Source organism: Stegostoma tigrinum, chromosome 8 (assembly GCF_030684315.1).
Source record: "Stegostoma tigrinum isolate sSteTig4 chromosome 8, sSteTig4.hap1, whole genome shotgun sequence".
Lineage (NCBI taxonomy): Eukaryota > Metazoa > Chordata > Chondrichthyes > Orectolobiformes > Stegostomatidae > Stegostoma > Stegostoma tigrinum.
In genome coordinates this window covers 44,155,664-44,180,873 of record NC_081361.1, presented here as the reverse complement: position 1 = coordinate 44,180,873, position 25,210 = coordinate 44,155,664, and the positions used below count along the sequence as shown (strand labels likewise).

Here is a 25,210-nt window from a genome sequence, read left to right as displayed (position 1 = left end):
TGCAGCTGCCAAAGATGTTCAGCTACAAAAGTTGCTAATGATCATTATCCAAAGATGTCTGACAGCATTAAAGAACCCAAAAAGATTGATTCATCTGGACATGGATGAATTTGATATATCACAAGTCATTTTCAAATGGAAATAAATCCTAAGACCAAAGACATTATGCCAAGGTATCATGCCTATTTTACAGCAGAGGCACACAAGATGGTGAGTTTGAGTCAATGTATTGGCTAGCATTGAATCAAGATATTCAATGGCTTGTGAATGTATATGAGACATGCCAAATATATCAAACTCAGCAGGAAAGCAGATTCAATATCCACAAAATGTTCCATTCACTTCTTGCATGAAAATAGCAACAGATCTATTCACAGCAAATTGAAAGGTGACATTCTTGCGACAGAGCACGTCTGAATTTTCCATTGTTCAATGACTTATCAACACAATAAGCACAACAACAATGAGCACGATTTTCAGTTTGCTCAGTGTCTCAGATCAGATCGTGCCTGACAGTGGACAGCAGTGCACTAGCAAACTGTTTCAGACATGTGTGCCGATACGGAATGGCACCTATGACTTCATCATCTCACTAACCACAAACAGTCTTGGATATCACAGATCATTAATTGTCAAGCAATGAAGCAAAAATGCAATGTTTGTGCATAGCAATGTTAAAATAAATGTCTTTCGGACTCTCCATGTAAGCTTCATTTGCTGGTCTCAAAATGTATTGCAAAGAATGCACATTATATAATCTGTTGTGCTTAAAGCTACAAACTTGGATGGTTACAAATTATAATCCTAAACACAACATGTAACAAGACAATAACAGGTCAAATATACATACTTGAAAAACTGATCTGTTCCTAGCTTTGTACCAGCTCTGCTGAAACGCAATGTGAAAGGGATGAGGCTGTCCACATTACATATGATATAGCCCGTCTGTAGGTAGTATCCTGGAGTCTGTGCTGGCATCGTGACCTTTGGTGGACCTAAAGAAAAATGTTTAAATATTGTGCCTTTTCTAATATAACTCTTTAAAGTGCAGTCAACAGATTGTCTTAATGATTTCTTACTAACTGTGCTACATTTATTGAAGCAAATTGCAAATCTTGAGTTGCTCCACCTTGGCTACAGGCATTTAATATGCACAATAAACCATCTGTCAAATGTATACAATCCCCTTTTAATGTTACAAAGCTACTTCCAACCGTAGATTGTCAGAGGCAAAAATGAAAGAATATACTATACTTGACACTGCTGGCACCTGAAACCAACCTCAAATCATTCACTCTTGTCTCCAGAGGAAAAATGGCATTACTGGCAAACATAAATATCTGCTGTATATCAGGTAAGGGCTAGTAATTACCATTTCCTCAATGGCCAATGGCCAGACTTTCTCCAGACTTGGAGCTAATCAGCAGCTTATGTATAAAATTGACAAACCTGATTTGAAGCATGTGCACTCGCACAATGAAGCATACTTTGCTGATAACATTCTGCAAATTCAGGACACGAAGACACTGCAGACTACAACACAAATAGATAACAAAGTGTGGAGCTAGATGAACATAGCAGGCCAGACAGCAAAGGGGCAGGAAATCTGACATTTCAGGTCAGGGCCCTTGTTCAGACCATCAGGACCCTTCTTCAGACCCTTTTCTGAACAAGGGTCCCAACCCAAAATAATAGGGTCTAGGCCCGAAATGTCAGCTTTTGTGCTCCTGAGATGCTGCTTGGCCTGCTGTGTTCATCCAGCTTCACACTTTATTATCTTGGATTCTCCAGCATCCGCAGTTCCCATTATCTCTCCCAAACCAAAATGTCAGCTTTCCTGTTCCTCTGATGCTGCCTGGCCTGCTGTGTTCCTCCAGCTCTACACTGTTATCACTGACTTCAGCATCTGCAGTTCTTGCTATCTCTACAACACAAATGTTTGCATAACATGAATGGATGCAGTTTAAAAATTAGGGGGAACGTATTAGATAAGCAGATTGAATATTCATTTGTAGGACACAGAATGAAGCTTCTGCTAATGACTGAATTTAACAGATTGCACAGGAGTCAGTTTCAAGGCATGGACAATAAGATTTCACAGAGTCTGGTGTTGTACTTCTGCTCTGATTGTTTTCAATGGGCATCTTGATTCAAAGCTGTATCTGTCTATTTAAAAACAATGAAAATGTGCAATGCCACACTTATGCAAAGTTATTTATTTTTAATTCAGTCATGGGATGGTTGCTGGGCTAATATTCATTGTCTATTCCTAGTTGCTCTCAGGAAGGTAGTGGTGAGCTGCCTTCTTGAAACAATAGAGTCCCACAATGCCATTATGGAGGGGGTTCCAGAATTCTAACTCAGTAACATTGAAGGAGCAGCGATATATTTCCAAGTCTGGATGGTGATCGTCTTAGAGAGGACCTTACAAGTGGTGATGTTATCACGTATCTGTTGCCCTTGTCCTTCTTGGTGGGAGTGATCATGGGTTTGGAGGGAACTGTTTAAGAAGCATTTGCGGGTTGTTTTTTCTGTGCATCTTGTGGATGGTGCACGTTGCTGCTAATGATTATTGGTGGTGGAAGAGTCGAATGCTGATCTGATGCCAATCAAGGGTTTTGCTTTCTGCTGGATGTCATCACGCTTCTTGAGTGTGACTGAAGTTGTACTTCTCCAGGTAAGTGAGGAGTATTCTATCACAGTCCTAACTTGTGTAAAGGGGAAATGGTTTGATTCTCTTTTGTGGGACATTGTCATGGTCAAGCACTTGACTAGTCTGTATGTTACATGCCACTTGTCAGCCCAAGCCTGGATATTTTCTAGATTTTGTTGCATTTTGGCTTGCACTGTTTTCATGACTGAGGTGTTATGAATGGTGCTGAACATTGGGTAATCATCAGCATAAATCCCCACTTCTGATCTTATGAAGGTCAGGGGAATTAATGCAGCAAATTGTTGCAACAGTAACAATAACAGTTGCAATTACGAGTCATAGTATTATCCTGCTCCTACTTTTCTCTAGTAACAAGGAAGAAATGCTAGAAATGGAATCATTACTAATTTTTTTAAAAGATTTTATAAAACTCTAAATAAGTAGAAAAAATGGAAATACAAATACATAAATTACAGTTAACTTTTCAATCAACTTCTCTATCAGAACAGCTCTGAACCAAGTCCAAAAATTTATTTAACCAATCATAAATTCATCCAGATGAGATGATTATTCTCAACAGAAAGCACATACATGAAAATGAACTTCTCTTTTACCTTTCAGACGTTGATGGGCCGGTTACATATTATTTCTTTTTTTTTCCACAATCATTTGTATTTTACGTGGACTGCGATTTCTGCTTCTCTTGGTTACAATCAATCAATCTTAATATCATGAGAACAGGCAATACAACAAATCACTTTTCTACTAAAGACAAGAGGAGGAGACCGTTTTTGAAATTTAACTCCAAATTTTATCTGGGAACACTAATCCAGCAGGGTAGAGAAAGGGGGCAAACACAAAACTTCGTCTCACAGCATGAGTCATGAGTGATTTAGGTTGTCATTGAGCAAAAGATCTAATATATTGATATTCAACCATTTCAACTTTAACTCCACTATCATCTTGTATCTCTCAAGCAGAGTGAGTTAAATTGTTCCCAGTGAATTACAAGTAACCTGAGAACACAAAAGATATTCAGTCCAGCAGTCTTTTTGATTGAAAAGGTACAATTTATAGACATGAACATTTTCTTTGATGCACCTGGAATTGTGAAGTATCACTATGGTCAGAGTTGGGTACTAGAATGCCAGTTCGGCTGCAAGATGATTATTTGCATCAATCCATCACTGGCCATAATTACTATGCTACATTAATCACTTGGAATTTCCTTTGCTACTTTAATTTGAACTTCTTTCCTCTAACTAAACAAGTACAAATGGGAGTGCAAACTGTTCTTTGAAAGTAAAGGCTACTCGCAGCAAGTTTCAAAATGTTTGAACGATGCGTCTAAAGTAATTTTTTTTTAAAAGATGTGATCTGTAGATTGCTGAAGATTCAGTTGATAGAATCATTGGTGAATTGAGCTGAAAAGAAGAAAGAGCTATTTCTCATTCTATTCCGTTTGAAGACATTGTGTCATCAATAGGAAGGCAAAAAAGTGGCCTCAGACTGGGGAAAGGAAAAATCAGCTTGTGCCCTACTCCTAATCTCTTTCAGGTGATCCCTGCTGGTAAATTGAGAGAGTACTTGGATATTAAATGATAGATTGGACCATGGTCCGTGTGACTGCTGATGCTTCCTGCATGGAACATTAAGTAAAAATTTCTGGTTGGGTACAGTTTCTGGAAGATATCTTTAGGAGAAGCAATTTGTGCCCCCACTCTATCATGATCCAAAACATCCCTGACTACATATTAAATGAGGATTGAAGTTGCTTCCTGTGAAACATATCTATTCATTCGGGTGAAAGTCTTCCAATATTCTACCTAAGGAATACCTCCTCATTTAAATAGCAGAGGGGATAATCACATGGTCTATTAAAACAACATTGTAAATTGTAGGTAAAAACCGAAAGATCTGCAAATGCTGTAAATGAGGGACAAAAGCAAAATTTGCTGGCAAAGCTGAGCAGGTCGGGCAGCATCTGCAAAAGTGTTTTCACAAGTTCTGAGGAAGGGTCACTGGACCCGAAACATTAACTCTGATTTCTCTTCATGGCCAATGCCAGACCCACTGAGCATAAATAATAGATGTCTATTAATAATATTACATAATACAAACTTATCCAAAGCAGCAAAAGTGATTTTTAAGAAACAGTCCACAGAATTAAAGTATTTTAGGTTCTTTCCAGCAGCATTCCATCTTATCTTATCTGGAACAATAAAGGTGTAAAAATAAACTGTGGGTGCCAGATTTCTGAAATAAATTCAAGGTGCTAGAGAAACTCAAGGGTCCAGCATCATCTGTGGAGAGAGGTCCAGAGTTAATCCTTCAAGTCCAGTGTAACTCATCTTTGTAACTGACCCACCTGGAACAATGTTGGAATAGGACACACCAGATACCCTCTGGAAGAGGTAACCCTCTGTGTCATAGCCAGTTATCTTCAAAAAGAATGCTTCATTGGGTGGAATAAATTCAGTTACGTTCAAGATGCTGTAAGGCTTGCGGTCAGGATAATACTTCACGGGAATAGTCTTCAATGTAATGCCCGAGATGCCAAGAAGTTCCACTTGATCCACTCTAGCAGGAGGAATGAGTCCAGTTGTATTCAATAATAAATATGCTGGTATACCTGTAAGGACATGCAATATGGGACACAACCGGGAAACACAAACAGTTTAAAATTGAAATATTTCAGAGTTAAACTACTGTTCAAAAATGTCACCATTTGAAATAAAATTAATATACAGTGTAAATAGTTTAACATTTAATCTGTTATATGTCTCAGGAAATTCTAAATTTTTTGTCCAAGTTACATCTGTCAGTCTTCAATTCACTCTGAGATCAAAACAGTAATAAAATGCTTCAGCAGTCAGCTACAATTTTTGAAATAATTTACTACAATAAACTATAGTAAGTAAACAATAAATAAAACAAATGATGCAATCAATAATGAAGGTCATTTCTTCTTTCAGTTGGAAGAGGGGATCAATATTAAAAACATGGGTTTTGATCAGCAATATCAATGGATTGACACTTGAATGTCTGAATATTTACATGGCTACATCTTAAATCAAATAAATATTTGACATCTACAATACCTGTAACCTCTTTGGATAAAGTCATGGAAACTAGTCCACATTATCATACAATTAGAAAAGATTTGTAACAAACTGACCTTGTACAGGTCTGTTGCCAATCTTTTTAAAATTCATTGTTGGTTTTCTGGAAAATCCAGCTCGAAAGTCAATGGCACTCAGTCCTGTGACTCGCACCGAGTGTCTTCCACCACTTGTTGTCTAGGAGAAAGATAATGCAAAGCAAAAAAGACCTAAGTCGTATATTAGAACAAGACAGTACACTCCAACAATTAAAAGACATTAGTTTGTATCCAAAAGTTGTCCTGAAATCCTAGCAGTTGGAGGGAGGGGCGCATTGCTTTAAGATACATTGACAACGTACCTTCAGTTTCAGATACATAACACCTGCAGTTCAGATCTCAGCAAATTGGAATCCTATATAGAACGTAAAGCAGGTGGCCAATCTGATCCAGCCAGTTTCCTGCTCGGTGAATTAGGCTAAAATTATTCCAAAAGGCTGACACTGTTGCCGTGTAAAAGGAGAAACTACTTTTTAGTTTTATTTGAATCTGGTTCAATACAACCAGAGAGGAAGATGCCGAGAGGAAACTGGTTAGGTAAATAACCATTGCAACTGTTCATGCAACTTCTCCTTTCTGGCTGTGTACATCTTTAATAGAGCATTCAGAACAAACATCCACTTCTAAAGTGCATCTTTCAGGGCATATATGTTCTTGTATGAATACAATTTGCTATGAACTGAATCACAATGCAAATTTTCAATTTAACTCAATACCCTAGAAAATCAGACAGCTTCAGAAAATGCTACAAAACAGCAACATTCGAAAATTTTGAATCCCACATAAATCGCTAAGTGGTTGTAAGAGCACAAGCATCCTATCTAAATTTATTTTTCACCCCATGCCTGCAACAGTCAGCACATAATTTGTTGCAAGTTCACTGGGTTTTTACACCAATTTCCTCTCTTCCTTCCAATACTTGGGCTTCCTCCAAGTAGCAAATGTCATTTCCATCATCTTTAAACATCTTTTGTATGAATTTTTGTCTGTGAGGTGCCATTTAGTTGTATCAGGTTGAATCTGCATAACAATTTATGACAGATAAAACACATTGGAAATTATGATTTTTTTCCCCACATCACAATGCCCGAGTATTTTGTTATGAAGGCTGTTTGTCACATGGACAGTTAAAATGTTACAGTATACAATTTACAGCCGGTAGGCATCAATACGAGCATCATGTTGGTAAAGCAAAATGATGTGAAATATGCTGTCATACCCTATTTGTATCATTATTCTTTTCTTGGTTTATTAATGTAGTTGCCCATTCAAACATCATCATGACTCCGTTCAATCAAAACATGCCAGTTAGTTTAAAAAGTGATCTTACAGAGAATGGTTACGTTCTTTAAAAATCCAATTTAATTATTTTACATAATTGCTGCTGTCAGCACATATATTGGACCAAAGATTTTCAACCATTACAGAACAATTTGCACTGTGAAAGATCACAAGATCAAGAACTTTTTGATCAGCACATTGTTATTTTGTGACTGCTGCTGCACATTCCACAGCAATCAATAGGTTCCGTACGCAAATGTGCTGTCAATCCTAAATAGTCATGAACCATGTGAATGTATTCATTCAGGAGTCCTATTATGACAGTCATATTTCTAGTTTAATTTTTAATCGAGCAAAATGTTTTAGAGGCCTTTAGATGTGATATTTGTGGCTGTGTATTTATTGACACTGAGTCGCCAAAAGACTGGGTGAATAGTCTGCGGCAAAATCTTTCTAAATTATTCTTATCTATTAAAGCACAACATATCTTGGGAAACTGGCATTGCATTTATTCGGACTGAGCAATAATTGACTGGCTCCAGTTCTGATTCGGTCTAATCTCAGACCCATGAAAATCCTAAGGTTGCCTTTGATTTCATTCTAAAAGCTGTTTCTGCTTAGTTGTCCCTACCTACAAGAATGAACTTGGGAAACAACAAATAATTTAGTTCGTGGTGGACTCTTGGAAAATATACTTCATAGTTTCTTAAAATTGAAAACAAATGCTAAGCAACTGCCTACTGAATGTCTTTATGCTGCAATAATCGTGCTGGTAAGAGAAGCATGTTTGCAAGCTTGCGCATATTGTAATATTAATGTTGAACCAGGAGAAGTTGAACCAATGTGAGGCCAACCTCTCAGCAGTTATATCAGAGATCAGAATTTATTTACATAATTTGCTTTAATTTCAACTCAATCAAGCCATAAAAAGTCTGATCATGCCTTAGGTCTCAGAAACAGGGTCCAATAATGAGAAAAGAGGTTACAATAAATCGATACATTTAAATAAATTGACCTAAGTTAGGCAATTGTGTGCAGTTTAGATCATCCAATTACAGATGTGTTATTGGATATGCCAAGACACCAGAGATTAAAAGTTGATAGTAAGAATCACCAGACCCAGCAAAACATTCAAAATTCCTCTACCATCTCAAATTCGCAGTAAAAACACGCATCAGAAAAATAAAGGATTTTTCAGCTAATTCTCGCTCATTCCTGAGAAACATTTTTCAAGATAAATAATTAATTTGTTACAACAGAATCACGAAGCATAGAATGAACAACCAGTTGTTGCATAAAGATTCTGAAGGGATAAACGTTCATGTTCCATTGGACTCACCATTTGCCTGATGTCACACACCATCAAACAGTGGAGACACAGTTCGGACCCTAGCCTTCAGAAGGACCAGATATATCTGTATTAGTTCTCACAAGACCTGGTCATCATGCCCAACCGAATTTTTTGCTTTTGCTTTCACGCAATAAATCTTCTTGCAATCTAAGTACACTTTCTCATCTGGAGATATTCTACAGTAGTGCATCTTCCAGCACAAAACAATACATGAGCCCAAGACAAAACAAAGAAAAAGGAGGATTAGTGCAGTGAGCACTAATTACTAAAACATCATCTAAGCAATCGAACATCCTGTGTCTTGGCACAATAAGCACGTGCTTTGTAGCATGGTGCGATGATCTGAGTCAAAATGACTATTCCCTTCATTATCCCATTGTTGCAGGTGCTTGTGCCAAACTTTGATTAGTCCGAGCGGCATATTTAAACCAGCGGAACCACTGAGTGGAAGCCATACAGCAATCTGTTTGCAGTGTTTACTATCAATCAAAAGTGTACACTTCTATTATTTTATAGTTACAGGCATTCTGTGTAAAACAAACATTGTTATTTGCTTGTTTCAGATGCGTGGATCCGTTTAGTGGTGTCAATACATGGACCAAGTATAATATGCGACCAAAAGATGACACTAATAATCTACTCCCACACATCCCAGATGTCCACGTTCTTCAAGGACCACAACTTCCCCCCCCGCAGTGGTCGAAAACGCCCTTGACCGCATCTCCCGCGTTCCCCGCAACACATCTCTCACACCCCACCCCCGCAACAACTGCACTAAGAGGATCCCCCTCGTCCTCACATACCACCCCACCAACCTCCGGATACAACGCATCATCCTCCGACACTTCCGCCATCACAATCCGACCCCACCAGACAAGACATTTTTCCATCCCACCCTTGTCTGCCTTCCGGAGACTCCACTCTCTCCGTGACTCCCTTGTCCGCTCCACACTGCCCTCCAACCCCACCATGCCCGGCACCTTCCCCTGCAACCGCAAGAAGTGCTTCACTTGCCCCCACACCATCTCCCTCACCCCCATCCCAAGCCCCAAGATGACTTTCCATATTAAGCAGATGTTCACGTGCACATCTGCCAATGTGGTATACTGCATCCACTGTACCCGGTGCGTTTTCCTCCACATTGGGGAAACCAAGCGGAGGCTTGGGGACCGCTTTGCGGAACACCTCCGCTCGGTTCACAATCAACAACTGCACCTCCCAGTCGCGAACCATTTCAACTCCCCCTCCCATTCCTCAGACGACATGTCCATCATGGGCCTCCTGCAGTGCCACAATGATGCCACCCGAAGGTTGCAGGAACAGCAACTCATATTCTGCTTGGGAACTCTGCAGTCCAATGGTATCAATGTGGACTTCACAAGCTTCAAAATCTCCCCTTCCCCCAGTGCATCCCAAAACCAGCCCAGCTCGTCCCCTCCCCCCACTGCATCCCAAAACCAGCCCGGCTTGTCCCTGCCTCCCTAACCTGTTCTTCCTCTCACCTATCCCCTCCTCCCATCTCAAGCCACACCTCCATTTCCCACCTACTAACCTCATCCTGCTTCCTTGACCTGTCCGTCCTCCCTGGACTGACCTATCCCCTCCCTACCTCCCCACCTATACTCTCCTCTCCACGTACCTTCTTTTCTCTCCATCTTCAGTCCACCTCCCCCTCTCTCCCTATTTATTTCAGAACCCTCACCCCATCCCCCTCTCTGATGAAGGGTCTAGGCCTGAAACGTCAGCTTTTGTGCTCCTGAGATGCTGCTTGGCCTGCTGTGTTCATCCAGCTCCACACTTTGTTAACTTACAATCTTTTTGGCAGCTTTTCACAACTATCTTTATTTGCTGTTCAATAATGGTATATCGCATCCAGGTTGATATTTTGTCCTGATGCAAGGTACAACTTAGATCGCTTTGACAATTTGATGCAAATTATTTCAAGACTCTGGTTTAAGTGAGGTCATTTGACTAAATCCATGCCAGCAGTCAGCACTTGATGCCCGAAATGTTACACAAATGTCTGGAAGTATGGATATTTCTTAAAACCAGTCATCTTTCAGAGTATTATCCACCAAATCACTGAATGTCTGAATAGAGCCCATCTTGCCTTGTTTCACAACTATAAATTTGTGATTTTAATTGTTCACATACATTTGTGGCCATATTTTCTTCATAATTATACAGGAGTAGAATATTTCCATATTAGTCTCACAGAGTGGCTTTACCAAATTCATAATTAGTTGTCTTGGCGATTGCAGCCTGAACAAATGCATGTCACTTCGGTAATTACTCTTCTGGAAACGTGTTTTCCAGGGATCACACAGCAGTTGAATAAATTGAAGGATTGCAGTAGTGTCACCATCACAGTCTTGAGCAGTGAGAACCTTCTCAACTTCACTCCAATAAAGAGCTTCACCTGGATACTGAGTCTTCAGGGTTATTGATCTTGACTTTTTCAATCTGCATAGCTTCAATTGTTGTCAAAGAGCTCCTCTGCAAGAATATGCATTGCCATGCCAATTCACTAATGGACAAATTGCTTCCAATGTACAAATTGTGACTGACTGGTTGATTGCAGAGCCTCTAACAGTTAATCTTACTGACAGCCTGCTTTCTCTTACCAAGCCCATCTTTGATGGTTGATCTCACTGCCAATGGCATTCCCTCACCACATGCACGTCAATCATCATGCTATTGCATAACTTGCATTTCTAGAAGTTTGCATGAGGAGAGAAAAGTGTATGCTCTTAGCAGGCTTTGTCAACATGTTGCATTATGCTTACGTTTTGTTCAGATGGATAGGGGAAAGTAATATTTGTCGTGGCAAGCCAATAACTAGGAAATATACCAGGAACTAATGTGCAAATACTGCTCACATTATTAAGGAACTGTACAGTTTCTGATATTTGCTACATAAGTCCATTCTAACAGCACAGTTAATTGTAACTATGCACATGCAGCTACGAACGCTTAGAGAAATTGAGGGAAAACAAACTTGCCAGCAAACCTAGGGCCAACAGCAACCTCCAAAAGGTTGATCAGCCTCTAAATGAAGAAGCTGCAGCTGAAGTTCCCCTTACGATGCGGATGAGGTACAGAAGGACTGGAGTCAACCACACTCAATACCATTTCCTCCAGATGAATGAGAAGTCATGGGCTGAGGATGTCCTAGAACATTGCAATAGAACCTTTACAAGATGTTGTCTCTGCAGTGGATCTTATGAACTGAGGGGGCAGGTGGCCATTCTTTCTCAGCACTATCAAGGCTGGAGCATGACTAAATCTTTGTGTAAGTGGCTGCTTCCAAGGATTCGGTGGGGAACGGGTGGCGAGATCTCTCAATCCTCAATCAAATGCTGTTACCAATACAATATGTGCCAGATCACACTGTTTCATCTTGTTTCCTTATGACAAGGTAACTTTTGCAGCTCAGACAGTGGGCTTTGCCAATATAGCTGGCTTCCCTCAGCAACAGGGAGCTACAGACTGTACACATATCGCCTTCAGAGCACCATATCATAACATGGCTGACTTCAGTCAGCACAGTGCTGCACTCCATCAATGTACAGATCATCTGTAATTATCAGGACCGCATCTTACAAACAAAAATAGAAAATGCAGGCTGGAAAAACTCAGCCGGTCTGGCAGCATCCGTGGAGAGAAATCAGAGTTAACATTTCATGTCCAGTGAACCTTCCTCAGAACACATCTTAGAAATCTGCAATGGGCAGTCTGGAAGCTACAATGATGCCTAAATTCATGAGAACTCCAATGCTCTGGCTTCATTCTAAGGGCTCGATGCGTTTCACTATTCGGTGACGAGGGCTGATGACTCTGCAATGCAACCTCTTTACTAAGGTTCAGCATTGGTAAAATGCAGTTAATTTTCCTGCCAGGGGGATTCCAGACAGAAGAAAGGCCTCCAGGTCATAAGGTTCCTACAGACAGATTGAGCAGGTAGTGGTTTCTAGTATGGTCCAGACAAAATGTGCGACATAATTCCTGCTTGCTGTGCCCTATTCAACCGAATCAGTAAAGGGAAGTGATAGATGCTGAATAGCTGGGTGAATGGAGTTGTTGATTTGTTCACTGAACTGCTAGGTTGGTTTGCAGACATTTCATCACCATGCCAGGTAACCTCATCAGTGTGCCTGCAATGAAACATTATTGGTCTGTCCAGCTTGTTATTTATATGGTCTAGTTTGATATACTGGTCAGTCCCATTTCTGGTTCTGCTTTGTAGTGATTGGTACATGGGGTCTATTTCCACATATTTATTGATGGAGTTCCAGGTGGAGAACCAGGCCTCTAGGAATTCCCGTGCGCGTCTTTGGTTAGCTTGTCCTTGGATGTTTATGTTGTCCCAGTCGAATTGGTCGCCTTCTTCTGTCCAGGTGTATGGAAATGAGTGATAGTTGATCGAGTCTCTTGGCAGCTAATTGGTGCTCATATACTATGATAGCTCATTTTAGCTAGAGAAAACTTGGGTACACGAGCACCAACAAGCTACCAAGAGACAGGACCGACTATCAACTGTTTCCATACACTCTGACAATGAAGTTACAAGTTTTCTCAAAAACTTTAAGCTGTGAGAATGCTAACAGTCTTATGAGAAGGAAGACGAGGACATTGCACTAGATGAATATCACCTTCAGCATGATACAGCAGTGCAGATTTGGCTGCAGTGGAGCAAACAGGACTTGACACCCACTTACAATAGATGTGGGCTGGATGCATTGATCACTTGGACTGCAATTTTTTGATACTTGAAAAGCAAGCAGCCTTTGTTTATTCCTAGGTGCAAATGCAGCTTTGGAGCTTTAGCCAATTTTGGTAAAATTCAGCAACAATTTATTGAAGATTATCAGCAGCAATAAAGTTAGAAAAACTGCTCTTAAGTTTCTCTATAAATCACCATTCTTTCCCAGATACTTCTTTTAAAAATGATGACATTAAATTTCTCTCCTTTCTCATCCCATATAGACCTTCTCAGATCATACAGTCAAAGAGCAATAATGGAAACAACAAGTAGGTACCCATTTGCTTCACTTGTCAGCCACTGGGGATTTTATGATGGCCCCTTCTGATAACCTTCCTCCTGAATTTGCAGTATTACTTGATTTAATCTTTAAAAAAGGTAAAAAACGTCAGAAATGTTAACTTATAACCAATTTTACTACCTAGATTTGTTACTTTAAAACATTGTAAATTCAAACATTTTAACAGAAATAGGAGATATTTTATAATCAACCCAGACACTTACCTACGTAATTTAATTTACAATATAACTAGCTACACAACACTTCTTTCCAGATTGCACAAAATCAAAATCCAACCAATGACTCACCAAAAATTAGGTATACTTTAGGTGTGCCACTCATCTCCATTTATTCCTTTACAGATAATTTATCATTCAGAGTTCTAAAGCCTAAATCCACTTAAGACAGCAATCAGTGATGCCAATAGATGTCTTGACAGTTACAGGAATTATAAGAGAAATAAAATTATTTGAGACTTCTGAAAAAAGAAATAAAGCATGTTCATTTATAAGCCTAAAAGCAAAGCTGGGTGACATGCTACTTTATTTATGGCTGCTGGAAACACAAAATAGACTGGCGGACAATGGCTGGGAAATGGTGGAATGTGTTGTAAACTTAAAGATCAATCAATCTCACACATACTACAGCACATGCCAGGCCACAATAGAAGGTCAGCCAGCATGGAATCATTTTCCAAAGCTGCACAGAAAAGTCCTCATTACTGTAAAAAAAAGCTTCAAACAGTGCTTCACATGCTGTGTGAGATTACCTCTGCACTATAACCATCTATGGTCCAAACAATTAGATGGAATGAAATAAATGAACTGTAAGAGTTGCATATCTGCCAAACTGCCCATTACAACATTGCAAAAACATTAAATATGGTTCACAGATGTACAATGGCTGGTTAGTCATCTGCAAGCCACAGATTCTAAAGGAACAAATCAGCATTGCACCAGCTCCAATAATTATCAATTAAAACTTGGTTCAAAACAAAATCAGGAAACTTCAGCATCCAGTGCTAATATTTTGAAACCAGTATTTGATAGACTAACAAGTAGTCAGAGCAAACTGGGTCCCTAAATGTACCAAATGCAAATTTGCGCCAAGTCTTTCTGAGAAGCACGTCCAGAATCTCCCAGATTATAGGTCATGTAAGGGAGGTGTTTACACATGCAATTTTAAATGGCTAGAGTTGGGATGACGATTAAAGTTTTGTCCTTTTTGTATTTTTTATGGTGCACAGTCACAGAAAATGGCTATTTTTAGCAATGAGGCTACCATCAAGGTTGACAGTCACCATTCATTTCACAACCAACCAACTTGGAAAATGAACTTGTAAGAATATATACACAAGATATTTCTTTATCAATCATCTCTAAATGCAAGTAATCCGTATAAATATTACTTTCAGTTGAATTGGCCCATGTTTGCATTATGCTTCAAATAAGCCTCATTTTCCCCTCTATCATTTATTATCCTATGATTCATCACAGTCCTATCATTTTCCCCTCATCTATCCTATTAGTTCTCTTCAGTTTTAAAGACGTTTATCATCTTACCCTTGACATTCTCTTTTTTATTATACCGTCGCCACCCTACTGAAGCCAACGCAGTGATTGTCCATATCCTCCAACAGACTATCATCTCCCACACTTCTACATTGAATGCCCCCTTGCAGTCCCATCACATGTTACCTCCAATCCTGAAAATTCTCAAATGTGCCCTTCACAGCAGTGGCTCCTGATAACCTGCCTTAACATTTAGTGACCAAATCTACAAGGCTGACTGTAATTCACCCCTTAACGAACTTAAAACAGCAGCCCCAAATGATGAGTGACTAAAATCCTGACTGCTCTTGATAAGGCTTTCTGAATGACTTACTGTTAATTCCTGGACTGGCTCCAGCAGGCCTGCATGACTGACCGTGGCACATTCCCTGGATGAAAAGTATGAAACTGATGATTCTGAATACCTCAAGTGTCCAACTGACTGCCTCCAAGCTCCTGGGCTGAAACCAAACAATTCTTTTGACTGACTGCCATGCGATGCCTCCACCTTAGACTTCAGACATGGCCATTTGGTTGAAGCTCATTTGCTGCATAAGCTGTAGCACATTCCGTTGACCTGACAATTTATAACTGCGTCAAGTTATGTTAAAATGCTCCCAGAGAAGCCGTATTAAATATTGCTCATTTCCACGCATCTGGTTTATAAAGTGTGTCACTATTGTATGTAAACATGGCAGTTAAAAGGAAATTGTTAAACTTGGTGGAGGCGAGAACATTCAGAAGACGAAACCACCATTTTTATACAACTAACACCATATGTCAACGAGCACACAATCCATATACTTGCACCTACTCAATGTTGGCAACTGATTTCGAAGCATTGCAACCCGAACAAACCAGGATTTCTTGTATTTGGAATTGGTTCACATATCGGAATGAAATTTGCCTATGAGCAGCACAAAGCAGTGTAGCGCAGTGACAACCAATGTTTTTCTGCACTTCATCTTCTTGCTGCCAAAGATCACAGAAGAATACACCAAACTGTTTTTTGAAGAATTGTTTCCTAGTCTCCCTGTTGCTTCTACTTGGCTTGAAATTAATAATCTTGACAATATTTTCAAGTCAATGGTATATGGCTGCATTTTTTCAGATGACCACTGCTAGTACTTTGTGGTATTTGCCATCACTTCTAGTACGTGCTATCGGGTGAGGGCTGTTTAAGATAAATCACTGCCATTAATTGTCTCTTGTCTTTGCTTTATCTTGATCATATCTAATGCTTAGTGGGAGAAAATAAACCATCATAGAGTTTCTACAGAAGAGGCAATATTATTACATAACACAGGCTTTTTTGCATGATAGGACTGTGATGAATCATAGGAACAGAAGTAGGCCATTCAGCCCATCAAGTCTGCACCACTCAATGAAATAATGGCTGATCTGTCAATCCTGAACATCACACTTCTGTCTTTCCCCCCATAACCCTTGATTTCCTTACTGATTAAAAGCCTGTCTGTCTATCTCAACCTTGAATATGCATAGTGTACAGCCTCTATAGCTTCTTCAATAAATAATTTCATCGATTCACTACCCTCAGAGAAGTAATTCCCCCTCATCTCCTGTCCCCTTTTTGTCCTTCAACTGTTTCATAATTTTGGAAGTGTAAATTATTGATCATAAATTGGTAAAAGAAAATTGGTAATAAGTGCAGTGACATTTGGACAGGCATAATCAACAGGAACTCAGGGAACTTGTACAGATACATCTGATCCCCCCCAAAATCTAGAAAAGAACACAGTGTCTCTACTCTCAGAATACGCAACATCTGTGGAATGGACGGACTGAATATATTATGAATATTTACCCTCTTCAGACCCATTACCTTGCACATCTTCCTTTTCTGCAACATACCTCACTAACCACCCCCTACAATCCCTTTTCTTAGACTCAATCATTGTGAAAATCAAGTATATAATAATGACATTTATAATTGTTCGGTCTCAAGCATGTCTCTAACATCACAAATGCAGAATGAAAAAGTCTGAAAATTTCGCACTTTTCTCAAAATGTACTCTTCAGATATGGAAGAATGTTTGATCTCTTGACTGTGGACTACTAACACGGATTTTGATCTGTAAATCCTTTCATTGCCTTTCATTTCATTGTACTTTGTGATGCTGTCTTTGGTCCATTACCTTACCTGGAAACCACCTTAAGCTCCTAAACTTCCTCCCCTAGAAGCCAGCTGCTCTGTTGAGTTAAGTTCTTTCCTCTTTGCAGTATCCTGGATTTCTGGATCATGCAAGTGCCTTCCAAATTTAAGAAGCAATCTCTCTTTTGCCATATCAGGGATGCTTATACCAGAAAGCTTGTTCTTAACTATGCCAAGGATCAGTGGACAATGGTCTGATTCCAATCAAGTCATATGTAGCCCATCTCCCTTGAGGCTAGACAGGCTGCCCTCCATGATAATTTGACTGATGGTCAACTGTGGTACTGAAAGATTGAGCATTGGGTGAGCAACATTCTGTCACTGGCATTGACTGTTCTGTTGTCTGAAGATGATGAGTGAAAGACTCCTGAATAGGATCAAGTGAATTTTGCAGCTCTTTTCTTGTTTTCTGAATTTCCTTATCATTGCAATTTTTGTGCATTTGTAACTTTTAGTCTGGTTTTGATGATGACAGAAATGTTTTCCATATGTGACAATCCTATATAACTGCTGGCTTCACAATGACACTAAATGTTCAATCTCTTTTGACAGTTTGACGCACTACTGGCTGAGCCTTTGTGTACACTTGGTAATGAATATCTGTCCCTGTTACAACCTTCCTATACATCTTACCAAAGGAATGTTGGATTAACTAATCTTTCATCATACACTAGCAGATTGTGAAATGTAGTTGGCACTCAAATTCATAGCCAACTCACTGGGGTTTTGGCCTGGCGATCCTTCAACTCAATATTGTCTTGTAAAATTTGGTTGAACCTCTTTTAGTTTGCTGGCCACTGTTTCTTCTTATCCATATAAAACATTACTTTTATGGGTCTTAGGTAACCTCAACCAATTCTCTCTTCTTGGGTTCCGCCATGAGTCAAGGAAACCCAATGAGATCTTCCACTGGTTGGAAAACCACAGTTTGTTTCTTAACCAGTGTTTCAGAAAATGCTTGTCACAGGATCAACTGCCCTTTTGGATGCCTTCAGACTTCTTAAGAAAGTTAGGGTCCAAACATACAATCTGGCTCAAAATTAAGGAATGCTGATTGCTGGCTACAAAACATTTTAACTCTTTTACACACTACATGTTATTGTGCAAGTTGTAACATTCCTGTGCTTGACAGTCATTCTGTCTTTGCCATCTTGTCTCACCTCGTATTCTGTAACTATTGCTTCTTCACCCATGGTAACAGGTCTAATAGGTTCTTGTATCAAGCTTAAATTCAATGGGATTATTGGATGGCATACAAAAATCCCATGTTTTTGTGATCAGTAATTCCCTGGCCAAACGCCTTGGGTGTCTTCTCTAAAGGAGAGCACCAATCCATTTTAAGTACTGGTTGCATCTAAACTTTCTTTTCCGCAACTCATTTGCTGAGACTTTTACACTTGGTGTTTGGTTTTGAGGAAATGCTGTATTTTAAAATCCATCACCTCCAAGAAGGAATATAGGAACATGAGTAAGACATTCAGCCCATCGAGCCTGCTCTGACATTCAATACTATCATGACTGATTGAAAACTTCAACACCTTTTGCCCACTCCATCCCTATTGGAAGCTCATTGCCATTGTATCAACTATCTCTATAGCTACCTTCTTCAACATTCTGTGATGAAAACCAGCAGATCTTGAGGATTTATTAACTTTCAGTTAATTTCTACAACATAATTTTCTTACTAATGCTAATTTCCTTCAATTCATTCTCCCTGGCCACTTGGATCTCAGTTCTGGAAGATTTCTGGTCCCTTCTTCAGAAAACAGACACAAAGCAATAATTTAGTTTCTCTCCCATTTTAAATCCTGCTGAATTTACCTGTAATGGACCCATATCTATTATAGCCAATTGTTTCTTTTTTATATACCTATAGAAACTATGGTTTCTCATGATCTTTGCTAGATTGCATTCAAGTTCTATTCATGCATTCCTTACCAGTTGCTCAGTCCTCCTTTGTAGGATTCTATAAACCTCCCAGTCCTCTGAATTACTGATATTTCTGGCAACTGGCCTTTTAATTTCTTACAATGTTGAAATTCCTTTGTTAGTCATGGATGTCTGATTTTTTGAGTATTTTGCACTTTGTAATCTTTTGGTCTACATAGCCCTTCTCTGAAATTGAATCTACTAGGAAGTATTATCTCTTTATCCTTTTTTTCCTCAATGTTCTGATGAATTTCATTACTGCAAAGCTGTTTTAAATCTGTGCCATTACAATACTGCATGTAATCTGCTGTTCCCAAGCTTGTCTTCAATGTGGACAGAGCAGTGGATGTTATCTACATGGATTTTAATAAGGTCTCTCATAGTAAGCTCATCTAGAAGATTCAGATGCAAGGGATCCACAATGACTTGGCAACTTGGATCCAAAATTGGCTTACCCATAGAAGGTAGTGGTGGAAGGGTGTTTTTCCAGCTGGAGGTCCGTGCCTAATGGTAATCTGCAGGGATTTGTACTGGAACATCTGCTGTTTCTGATATATATAAATAACTTGAATGAAAATGTAGATAGGTGGGTTAATAAGTTTGCAGGCACCATAACTGTTGGTGGAATTGTGGATTGAATGGAAGATTGTCAAAGGATACAGCAGAATCTAGATCAGTTGCAGATATGAGCAGAGGAATGGCAGATGGAGTTTAATCCAGGCAACTGTAAGGCGCTGCACTTCGGTAGATGAAATTTGAGGAAAAGTATACAATTAATGGCAAGGCTTTGAACAGCACTGGTGGACAAAGAGATCTTGGGGTTCAAATCCATAGCTCCCCGAAAGTGGTCACACAAGTAGATAGGGTGGTAAAGAAGGCATGTGGCATGTTTGCCTTTATGGATCAGGGGATTGAGTACAAGTGTCAGGATGTCATGTTGCAGCTTTATAAGACTTTGGTTCGGCCAGACTTAGAGAACTGTGTTCAGTTCCGGTCACCACATGACAGGAAGGATGTGCAGGCTTTGGAGAGAGTGCAGAAGAGGTTTAACAGGTTACTGCCTGGATTAGAGGGGATGAGCTATAAGGAGAAGCTAGAAAAACTCAGGTTGTTTTCTCTAGAGTGGCAGAGGCTGGGGGAGACTTGATAGAAGTCTATAAAATTAAAGATGCACAGATAGGGTTGTCAGTCAGAACTTTCTTCCCCCAGAGTCGGAGTGTCAAATACAAGGGGCATGTATTTAAGGTGTCTGGAATGTGCTGCCAAGGGTGGTGGTGGGGGCAGATATGATAGAGACGTTTTAAGGGTTTTTAAGATGAGAACATTAATATGTAAGGAACGTTGTCTCAGGTACAGATAAAGCTCCAATGCTCACAGTTACCAGCCATGGCTATCAATAAAACTGGTAAATTTTCAATGGTGCTGGTGAAAGAGCTAGAACGTCAAGGGGCAACAGCTGCTTACAGATACTATATTTCTTAAGAATCTTTTGTATTCCTTTCCCTACTTATAGTGCATTGTTCACTAAAGTTGAAAATAGAAAGATGTTATAAGCAAGTAAAGCAGAAATCAAAGAACTGAGATGTGCAAGGACTGGGCAGATCATGAGTAGATCACTACAAGGCTATAAAATAGGACAAGAAGCATTAAGCTTCGATAGCCAACTTCTACAGGGTAACCCAGTTATGAAAATCCAGATAGCTCAGCAATAAGTTAAGGAATAGTATCTTCAGGATTCTCAAAATGAAGTCTCTTCTTTTACAAAGAAAGGCTGTTTTTTATTTAGAAAAAATTGCATGACAATTCCAGCACTTCCTGGCACACAGTTCCTACTCACATAGGTAGCAAAACCAAACCGAACTGGCCATAATGACAAAGTTTGATATTGGAATCATAGAGTCAAACATGGCTGTTCCTAACAAGCAGCCTTAGCTTACTTTTTCACCGTCTGTGCAACACTTATGCATTAGGAGCCAAAGACTCAGGAGTAATACAAGAAGAGTTTAACATTTGGTTTAAATAATGAAACAGCACCACACTGTGTGTTACTTTGCTCCAAGAAATTTTTCATTGCAGCAAGGACTCAAGTAACAACTTTCTATTGAGTGATTTTGTAACCAATATTATCTGCATACTAACAAATCAAAATAAAGGAGAAATGTCAATAAATTTTTAGAAAAGTAACACTTTTTTTTTCAAAAATAATAGTCCATGTATATTACAGAACCTTTTCCTTATACAATAATATTGTGTGTTCATCCAAGTGCCTAATGGCCTAGCCTCATAACTGGCAACCATTCTAGATTGGCAGCATATTCTAACAATGTGCACAAATGCAAACTTAAAGTAGTTTTCTTGCACCATATTGCTCATGCAGAGTTGCTCATAGATTGGGACAGATGTGACTTTATGGGTAGATTTTAATTCCTTGGCTGCTTTCTGTCTGGCATAGTAACAATGGATGTCATTAGTCTCTGACATTCCTAGATCCCAGTGTTGCTATTAAACAGTGTTTCTTGGACTGAACATTGCAACATGGATCCAACATTAATATACCATACAGCACTTCCACGGCTCAACAGTGCTATGGTACATGAAATTTCTGATGTTTAGCACATTTGCTGTGCATGGAATTCCTTGGATCATGGAGTGTCATGGCAAATGGAATTCTACATTATAGGGCTGCAACGGCACATTGGAGATGCCATGTCACCTTGGTGAGAGAAAGCTGGCAGAGAAAGTCTTCCATCTCACCACCAGGAATCTGATGAATCAGGGTAGATCAACAAGAAAATTGGCCCCAGAATTTTTTTTTAAATTGATTCAGGGGAAGTGGGGCTTTGTTGCCTGGGCCAGCAATTGTTGACAATCTCCGATTACCCTCGAAAAGGTGGTGGGAGGCTTTCTCATTGACCTTCTGCAATCTATTTAGTGTAGGTACTTCTACACTGCTGTTAAGGGAGGGAATTCCATGATTTTAACTCAGCTACATAGGCAGAATGGCAATAGATCTACAGACCAGGATATGAGGAGCTTGGAAGGGAACCGGGAGGTAGTGCACTCCCACATAACTGCTGCTCTTGCCCCTCTAGACGTTAGTGGTTGTGATTTGAAAGGTCGTGACCAAGGTGCCTTGATGAATTTCCACACTGGTTCTTGTACATAGTACAAATTGCTGTTATGTTTTTGGATGTGGTACCAAATCAAGCAGGCTGCTTTATTATGAATGTGAAGTGTGTTTGGAACAGTACTCATCTAAACAAGCGGGAGTATTCCAACGTACTCCTGACTGTGCCTTGTAGATGGACAAGCTTTGAGGAGTCAGGTGGTGAGTTAACCATTGCAGGATTCCAAAGCTCTTGACCTGCTTTTGTTGCCAGAATATTCATATTGCTAATCTGGTCCAGTTTCTGGTCAATGGCAAGTTGCAGGATGCTGTTCACACTTGATCACAGGCAAAGTACTATGCTACAGAAGAGGAAACACATAATTTGAAATAATTATAAAAGACATTGCCCCTGCGCAAAGGGACATTTATTTAAACAATACGTTGGAAAAATTTATGTAGCCCACTCTGGTACATAAATAGTTGAGTCACCAGTAATCAACATTAAATTTTCTCATTAATTTGAACTTTTTAAAAATTACATTATGTTTGGTACTTAAAATTAACCTTGATGATGTTCCACCTTTAAATTGCAAGTCCCATATATTACTTGCAATTTAAAGGTGGAACATCATCAAGGTTAATTTTAAGTACCAAACATAATGTAATTTTGAAAAAAGTTCAAATTAATGAGAGAATTTAATGTTGATTACTTTAAGAGTAAAATTATTTCACATCAGATGGCACAACTATTGCAATAGGATGCAGCTGCTAGTACCCTCCAATACGAGCCGACAAAGAGAGGATAATCTTGGAAATGGGAGGGCTGTACCCTATTCTTAATCTTGAGAGAAAAGAGACATACTTTCCATCTCTTATATGTTGGGTCCTCATCCAGTGTCAGATGTAGAAATTCCTCGCTTACTGTGTGCCCAAATCTGACTTTGTAAGGTGCTGTTGGAACTTTCATCCATTATGATGCCACACGGAAATTCTCAGAAGCAACAGAGAACTAGAATATATTTGTGCTTTCTTATTTATTTGGTGATTTCACTGGCGTCTAGCTGATGTTAGAATGGGAGATTTGTATAAACCTAGAGAATTGTGCACCTTCAGTGAAATTTGCACACATTATTTACATGAAATTTTACCTTAATTGTCCACAGTCCTGGTTCTGGATCCTTTACATTTACCACCCTGGCAGAGTTTGTAATGTGTAAGAGCTCATTAAGACCAGATCCTTTCTTAATCAACTTTCCTACAAGTCAAGAGGAAAGAAAAAAAATGTTCAATTATTGATAATGTGCCATTGCTGTTAAACTGAATTTAAATCTTGAATAAAATGATATTAAGAAGTTTGAAGATAATGCTGAGATGTCAACAAAAATAGTTTGTTTTTAAATATTTATAATTTACTCCTAATCTGGAAGAATTCGAGATTTTTACTCAACCAAAACCAATCTACACAGTTACAATCAGGCCTAATGAGTCTAACATGGGCAGCTGCCACTCAGCTAAGCCAAGTTCACATTATTCTGGGTCTCAAAATTCAAACAAAACCCCAGACCAATTATGTCATTGTCATTTCTTGAATTTGTAGGCTGGGATTTTATCTTGCTACTTCTTTTGATAGAGTCCATCACTAAGCTTAGACTAGTCCCACAGATTCCATGCTCAATATTAAAATCTACTCCCTTTAGCATATTTTACCTACTAAAAATGGAGGAGAATTACAACAACTTACAAAAAATCCTGAAAGACACAAAAGGGAAGTAAAGCTGTCCAGTTCCTACAACAAAACCAAGGCCCGTGAGATTTTTAACCGTCACACATCATTTGCAAGACAGTAAAACTCAGCATTTTAACTCAGGCACGATCTTAATGATCGCTGCGAGTCTCCCACTGAATCCATCTTACGTCATAACGTAGAGATGTCAGTGTTGGACTGGAGTCCATCTGACTTTGTCCAATGGAAGTGATAGCTAACACCATGGGGGCAAACACAAATGTACTTGAATGAAATACCAGAGGCTCCTCACCAAATAGTTCAGGTTAGAGTCACAGCTTAAAAGCAGGCCCTTCACCGACCATGTTGATGCAACTAACAAACATCAAATTATACTAATCCCTTTTACTTGCATTTAATTCACAGCCTATGCTGCCCTGGCGACTTTTAAGTGCTCATTCAGATGCTTCTTAGATGTTGCAATGGTAGATGCTTCCACTACCCTCTCAGGCAGAATGTTATTATTTCTACCATCCTCTGGGTGATATTTTTTCTCTCAGATCCCCTCTGAACTATTTACTTCCCACCTTAAACTTATGTCTTCTGGACCTTGACATGTCTGCCATGGAGAAAAGATTCTGATAACTTATTCTTCATCAATCAGATCCCTCGCTTTAGCAAAAATTAGCTAATTGCCTTGGGTCCTATGAGCCAGTCTTTCATGTAGAACCTTATCGAAGACCTTACTGAAGTCCATGTTATCTACATTAAGTGCACTACTCTCATCAATATATTTAGTCACCTATTCAAACAACTCAATTAAATTAGTCAGACAGGATCTCCCTCCAACAAAGCCATGCTGACTCCTCTGCTCAATCGTGCCTTTCCGAAAGTTGATTGATCATCCCCCTCAATTTTCCAATAATTTCCTTTTGTGAATACAAACGAGAAGTATTCATTTAAGACATCACCCAGGTAGTCTGGTCCCACATGATGCCCCTATGATGTCTAACAGGCTTAAGTGTTTCCTTGGTAACCTTCTTGCTCTTAATATATTTATAAATTGTGTTTGGGTTATCCTTAATCTTACCTGTTAAAGTTACTTCATGAACCCTCTTTGTCCTCCCAATTTCTTTTTTGGGCACCCCCCTTTACTCCCATTTTCCCGAAGGGCCTGTCCTGTTTTTAATGCTCTATACGTAACACCCAGGTAATGACCATCCCAATGACTGACAATCT

General features: G+C 39.3%; 1 protein-coding gene across 5 annotated transcripts in view; it reads right to left on the bottom strand.

Moving 5' to 3' along the window:
- hmcn1 (hemicentin 1) overlaps window positions 1-25,210 on the bottom strand; it is a 545,704-nt gene that overhangs the window by 399,167 nt on the left and 121,327 nt on the right. For all 5 annotated transcript variants that reach the window (XM_059647829.1, XM_059647834.1, XM_059647832.1 and 2 more), the window contains 4 exons: window positions 23,397-23,503; window positions 5,832-5,952; window positions 5,022-5,285; window positions 851-995 (listed from right to left, as the gene is read on the bottom strand). In XM_059647829.1, the coding sequence (XP_059503812.1) occupies window positions 851-995; window positions 5,022-5,285; window positions 5,832-5,952; window positions 23,397-23,503 (637 nt within the window). The remainder of the gene's footprint in view (window positions 1-850; window positions 996-5,021; window positions 5,286-5,831; window positions 5,953-23,396; window positions 23,504-25,210) is intronic.